Genomic DNA, 6,132 nt, shown 5'->3' with positions numbered 1-6,132 from the left:
TTGGAGACGCTCTGAGGGGGCTGATGGGTGAGTGACATACCCTGAGCAGCGACGGTAGGGGACATCTGCCCAAGCGGGGTTTAACGCGCCAGAGGAGCAGGAAGGCAGGGATGGGGCAGCTCCGTACCCGTGCTGAGCAAAGAAGGGGTTCCAAAACAGGCAGGAGCAGCCCAGGAGAAGCCTCTCTCTCCGGCAGCAACATGAAGGCAACAAGGCCAGCACTGCTGAGGAGAGAGACCTGCCACCGCCATGTCCCTCGAATCTTCAGATCCAGCCAAAGCCCCACGGAGGCCCATGTCCCAGAGGAGCACTGGGGGCTGGACTGCCTGAGGGGTGGCAGAGAGTGAGATCCAGGTGGGCTGGGTGCATCCGGGCAGGTTGGCTCAGACTCGTCAGCAAAGCCGTTCCTGCCAACCTCCTGCCACGGGGCACACTGGCAGGGAGCAGATCCCCAGCTCACATCGGACACTTGGTCACCCTCCAATCAGGCCAGGGAGATGCTGTTACCAGGTGACCCCCCACCCACCCAACTGGAAGAGCCCCGGGAGCAAGTTCAAGATTCTCACAATGAGGCCAAGACACTGGAGGCTGGCGCTATGGTGGACCAGTGCCCTGGAGAGGGAGCCGAGCTAAGCCGTGAGCCATTCTCCCAGCGGCCATGCTAGGAGGAGGTGAAGGAGGAGGAGCGGACATTGGGAATGGATCTCTCCAGTGGGGAGGGGGGCAGTGGGAGGCACCGGACGATCTTGCGCGCAGTCATCCACAGATCAGCCCGGAAGCGCTTGATGGAGAAGCAGTAGATCAGCGGATCGATGCAGCTGTTGAGGCTCAGCAGGGCCACACTCAGGGTGTGCAGGATGTCCAGGGTGGAGGGTGGGCTGCAGCCGGGGGTCTGCGTCCGGCTGGCCACCCAGGGGGCCAGGGTGAGGTGGTAGGGGGCCACACAGACCACGAACACCAACAGCATGCCCAGCACCATGGCCCGGGCCAGCCGGCGGTGGCTACCGTGGGAGGCAGTGGCCGAGAGCGACCTCATGATGGAGGCGTACGCGCCCAGCACCACCAGGAAGGAGGCCACGAAGAAGCCCACCATGGCATAGGCATAGTTCCTGTGCCCTGCAGACTGCTCAAAGCACTTGGTGCCCCGAGAGCCCGCCCAGGTCTGCTGGGCTGCCAGGGAGGGGATGGCGCAGCCCAAACACAGCAGCCAGACCGTCACGCAAGCTGCCATGGCCCCGTGGCGCCGGTTCAGAGCCAGGTCCAGCCTGGCCACGCGGACGGTACAGTAGCGATCGAAGCTGATGAGGGTCATGAAGGTGATGGCACTGTAGGTGGCTATGTAGTAGGCAGCCCCGGCCAGACGGCAGGTGGCATCTGAGAGGACCCAGTGCCCCCCGGCCAAGTAGTAGGGGATCCAGAGGGGCAGGGTGAGGTTGAAGAGGATGTCGGCCAGAGTGAGGTTGATGAGGTAGATGCGGATGGCCTTCCTCACCTGGCCACTCTGCAGAAAGGCCAGCAGGGCCACCAGATTGCCAGGCAGCCCCACACAGAGCACCACGCAGTACACTAGGGGCACCAGGACCAACTGCACGGGGTCACTCAGCTCACACTCCCCGCGGGCAGCACCCAGGGGTGCCTCCGTCGCCTCCAGCCCGGCCGTCCAGTTGTTCATCTCAGCACCGCTGGAAGACAAGAGAGGGCAGGGTTAGAGGGGAGGCCTGGGCTGTGTGCCTGAAAGGGGGTCAGAGTCCTGAGCTGGGGGCACGGGGGACTGACACTGATTAGGAGCCCCTCATAACGCTATGTTGTCAACCTGGGCCCTGCACACCTTGCTGGGTAGGAGGAGCCAACCTGACCCCCTCAAACTCCGGAGAAGTTCTATCTATCCCTATCCCCATCCCCAAGCCTCCACCTATCTCCCCATCCACCCATTGATCTATCCAGCCAGCCAGCTCCATAAATACCCCTCGAGCTCTCTCTCCATCCACACCCCTCCAATGAGCCATACATCCACCCAGACCTCTCCCCCTCTCCATTCAGCCCCTCTCTCCATCCATCTCCACACACACTCCTCTATCCATCCAGCTAAGCATCTAGGCACTGAACTCCCAGTAAAGCCTGAAAGCATAAGACTCAGCGCAAACATGAGCACAGCAGCCACAGGCGGAGTTTGGGGGGGGGGGTCATGGAGGGCTTTGTCCCCCCCCCCCCAAACTGCAAGCCTCAGGCAGGCATCCTGAGTGTGCAATGCAATGAATTCTGCAGAGGAGACAGATGAGCTGCTCCCAGCTTGAGCCCTGAGGCAGGGTCTAGGAGTCAGAATTTTGTTTATAAACACGGTGATTAAGAGAAGAAAGGACTGGTAGGATGTTTCCTAAAGTTAAATGATCTGTTCCAAGTTTGGTGGACTGGGAAAAGTCACCTAAATGATAGAAAGTAATTGGAGATTTTTCTACAATTATTTCAGTTGTTGTATCCCAGAGGCAGTTACAAAGTTACTCATATCTTTCCTTGGAAAGAGAACTGATTTTTTAGACAAAAGAAATGCAGTAGATCTAATCTACCTGGATTTCAGTAAAGTGTTTGATGCAGTTCCACGTGAGCAATTAATTAGTTAAATTGGATAGGAAGGGGATTAATATGAGAACTGAAAGGTGGATAAGGAACTGGTTAAAGGGAAGACTACAACAGGTCATACTGAAAGGTGAATTGTCAGGCTAAAGGGCATTTACCAGTGGAGTTCTTCAGGGATTAGTCTTGGGACCAATCTTAAACTTTTTTTTACTGACCTTGGCATAAAAAGTGGGCGCGTGCTAATAAAATATGCAGAGGACACAAAGTTGGGAGGTATTGCCAATACCGAGGAGGATCAGAATATCGTACAAGAAGATCTGGATGACCTTGTAAACTGGAGTGATAGAAATGGGATGATATTTAATAGGGCAAAGTATAAGGTCGTGTACTTAGAGACTAACAACAAGAATTTTTGCTATGAGCTGGGGGACCTATCAGTTGGAAGTGACAGAGGAGGAGGAGAAAGACCTGGGTCTATTTGTTGTTCACAGGATGAACAAGAACCATCAGTGGTATGCAGCTGTGAAAAAGGCTAATGCGGTCCTGGGGTGTTTCAGGCGAGGTGTTTCCACTAGAGACAGGGAAGTGTTAGTACCATTATATAAGGCACTGGCAAGACCTCATCTGGAATCCTGTGTGCAATTCTGGTCTCCCATGTTTAGGAAAGACTAATTCAAAGTGGAACAGCTGCAGAGAAAGCCTACTAGGATGATCTGAGGAATGGAAAACCTACCTTAGGAAATTCAAAGAGCTTGGCTTGTTTAGCCTAACCAGTAGAAGTCTGAGGGGAGAGATGATTGCCTCCTATAAATACATCAGAGGGACAAATACCAGGGAGGGAGAAGAGTTATTTAAATTAAGCACCAGTGTGGACCCCAGAACAAATGGATAGGAACTGTCCATCACCAAGTTGAAATTAGGTGAAGGTTTCTAACCATCAGAGGAGTGAAGTTCTGGAGCAGCCTCCCAAGGGGAGCAGTGGGGGAAAAAAACCGAACTGGCTTCAAGACTGAGCTTGGGAAGTTTCTAGAGGAGATGGTGTGACAGGACTGCCTACAATGGCATGTGGCCCATCGGCGACTGCCTGTAGTAAAAATCTCCAATGGCTGGAGCGGGACACTAGATGGGGAGGGCTGAGTTACTACAGAGAATTATTCCCAGGTATCTGTATGGTGGATCTTGCCCACATGCTCAGGATCTAACTGATCATCGGATTTGGGGTCAGGAAGGAATTTCCCCCCGGGCTCAAATTGGCAGAGACCTCTGCAGCCTGGGGCATGGGTCATTTGCCGGTGTAAATGGTGGAATCTCTGTAACTTGAAGTCTTTAAACCATGATTTGAGGAGGTCAGTAACTCAGCCAGAGGTTCGGGATCTATCACAGGAGTGGGCTGGGGAGGTTCTGTGGCCTGCAATGTGCTGGAGGTCAGACTAGATGATCATGATGGTCCCTTCTGACTTCAGTAAGAGAATCTGAGTACGACGAGACAGTATGATTTAAACCTCACCACTGTCCCGTAAGTGACTTGCCACAAGAGGTCAGAACATGTTAGTATTAGAGCTGAGCGGGTCTAATATTTATTAAATTTTCTTTCTTGCTATAGGAATGAGACAGAAATTATCTGACAGGAGCATTGTAAGCTATTATCTGCCAAAAAACAAGTGTTTTCAGTTTTCTAAGTAGTCCCTGGAACCATGGTTAAAGTTATGCCCCTCCTCCCCCCGAAGCATCTGAAATGGTGCCCCTGTGGGCAGGCAGGGAATTTGCCCACACACACGCGCCGCCCCGTTGGCCTGACTGGAGCCCAGCCCCCCCACTTATAGAAGTCACACGACACTGATGCTCAGTGCTCCATGTGAACTGGGCAGCCCAGCCCTGTTTGAACAAGGGGAAGAACCTGGCCCTTAACCCAGCGGCTCTCTGCAGAACAGAGCCAGCTGTGTCCTCAATGGGTTTGAAACGCTTTGCAGAAGGAACAAAGTGCTCCAGGCGCGGGGAAATCCCTGCCCGGCCTGCAGCTCCCCTCCCTATCTGGCTGCAGTGCAGGCAAGGGGTGGTGACAGGTGAAGGGAGGTTTCATGTGATCCCTGGGCAGAGCAGACCCCAGCCGGACGCCCCATTCCTGCTGGGAGCTGGGGATGGCAGGGGGGTTGGGTCCTGTCCATCCTTGCTGCCTGTTCCCTCAGCACCTAGAGATCGAGGACACAGACACTAACTGGCCATGGCTGCGGGTGTTGGGCACTCAGCCCCCATCGCTGTCCCCTGGGCCAGCCAGGCCCCAGGACCCAAGGGGACAAAAATGCTCTTCTAACTCCCGCTAACCAGAGAGCTGGATTCTCCTCTGGCCCCCATCCTTCGCCGGCAGGGCGAGCGAGTCATCCCCTCGGCAGCGCCCATTCTTGTCAAACCTGCCGTCCGCCCCCAGCCCCTCTCAGCGGGCAGCGTCTCCGCCTCCCCCTGCAATCCAGCGCCATGACTGCCCGGAGACAAGCCCAGACCCCTGCTCCTCACAGGCCTCAGCAGAGCTGTCTGGGGAGCAGGGCTGGACGAGCAGGGTCTGGAGAGCAACAGCACTTACCCGGTTGCCGCACTGAAGCTCTGAGCCCCAGCTTCCTGTGACGCTGGAGGGAGGCTGGCCCGGGGGGCTGTCAGCCGGCTGCCAAGCCCGAAAGGACCCCGGAGAGGACTCATTCCGTGATGAGCGAGGAGGTTCCTGCATCTGAGCTGGGACACAGTTCACGGGACAGCAGCTCGGGCTCCTTATGCCGTACAGCCCCCGTCAGCATGTAGACCATTGTCTAGGCCTACGGGACTCTCTGCTCATCACTGCACTGTCAGCAGCCACAGGGCTGCAGGGGAATCACCAGAGAACCCTAACCTCAAACCACAGCCCGGCGCCTGACAGCCAGCCAGACAGGTTGGCCGTTAACGTCTCAACCAAGCGAGTGCAGTTCTTCCCGCTGCTCGCCTGAAGGCGGACGGTCGGCGCACCAGAGAGCCCTGTGGGTTAAGGAGGAAGGGACTGTCCGTCTCTGGATCCGTGCTCCCGTCCATCCAGCCATCCCTCAATCCAGCCCTGCACATCTGACTGCCTAGTCATCACGCAGTGCACCCATCCCCGTAGCATCTAGGCCCCAGCCAGAGCAGGCCAAGCCCTGCACCTCCACTACCCAGCCAGAGCCATTGTCCCAGGGGAAATCAGCGCCAGGTTTCACCGGCAGCAGGTTTGGAGGAAGGCACCAGCGGCAGCATTGGGGAGTTGGAGTTTTTTCTTTCCCAGACATGCGATCCAAATGCCTGCTGGTCATCTCCGGGCCAAGCTGATACAGGGGCTGGGACCGCGGCCAGCGCCATCCCCACGCCACCCTCCAGCCAAGCCAACGCCTTGGCTCCTGAAAGGCTGCGGGGCATCAGAGCTGGCTGAAGTCCCTCCCCCAGCACCCCCCCTTCCTGCAGCACCTCCCAGCCTTAGCTCTTTGCCTGGACCATTCAGGAGGCGACTCGGCGGAGCTTTGCTCAGACGGAGCAGGGGCCGGGAGGCTCAGCACTGTGGTTCTC

At 56.4% G+C, this 6,132-nt stretch overlaps 1 protein-coding gene across 1 annotated transcript; it reads right to left on the bottom strand.

Annotated features, from left to right (window-relative positions):
- Positions 1-661: 661 nt before the first annotated feature.
- LOC140900578 (platelet-activating factor receptor) lies at positions 662-5,265 on the bottom strand. Its single transcript, XM_073318084.2, has 2 exons — positions 5,153-5,265; positions 662-1,682 (listed from the first exon to the last, which is right to left on the bottom strand). Exons 1-2 carry the CDS (start codon positions 5,263-5,265, stop codon positions 662-664), a joined length of 1,134 nt encoding a protein of 377 aa, XP_073174185.1.
- Between the last annotated feature and the right edge of the window lie 867 nt (positions 5,266-6,132).

This window comes from Lepidochelys kempii, chromosome 19 (genome assembly GCF_965140285.1).
Source record: "Lepidochelys kempii isolate rLepKem1 chromosome 19, rLepKem1.hap1, whole genome shotgun sequence".
Taxonomy (NCBI): Eukaryota; Metazoa; Chordata; order Testudines; family Cheloniidae; genus Lepidochelys; species Lepidochelys kempii.
This window is presented reverse-complemented; position numbering and strand designations above follow the sequence as displayed.

Excerpts from the sequence above, each read along its gene's own strand:
- LOC140900578 (XM_073318084.2), bottom strand. The coding sequence starts at position 5,265 with ATGAGTCCTCTCCGGGGTCCTTTCGGGCTTGGCAGCCGGCTGACAGCC. Across the intron at positions 1,683-5,152 it reads AGCTTCAGTGCGGCAACCGG|CGGTGCTGAGATGAACAACT; the intron begins GTAAGTGCTGTT and ends CTTGTCTTCCAG.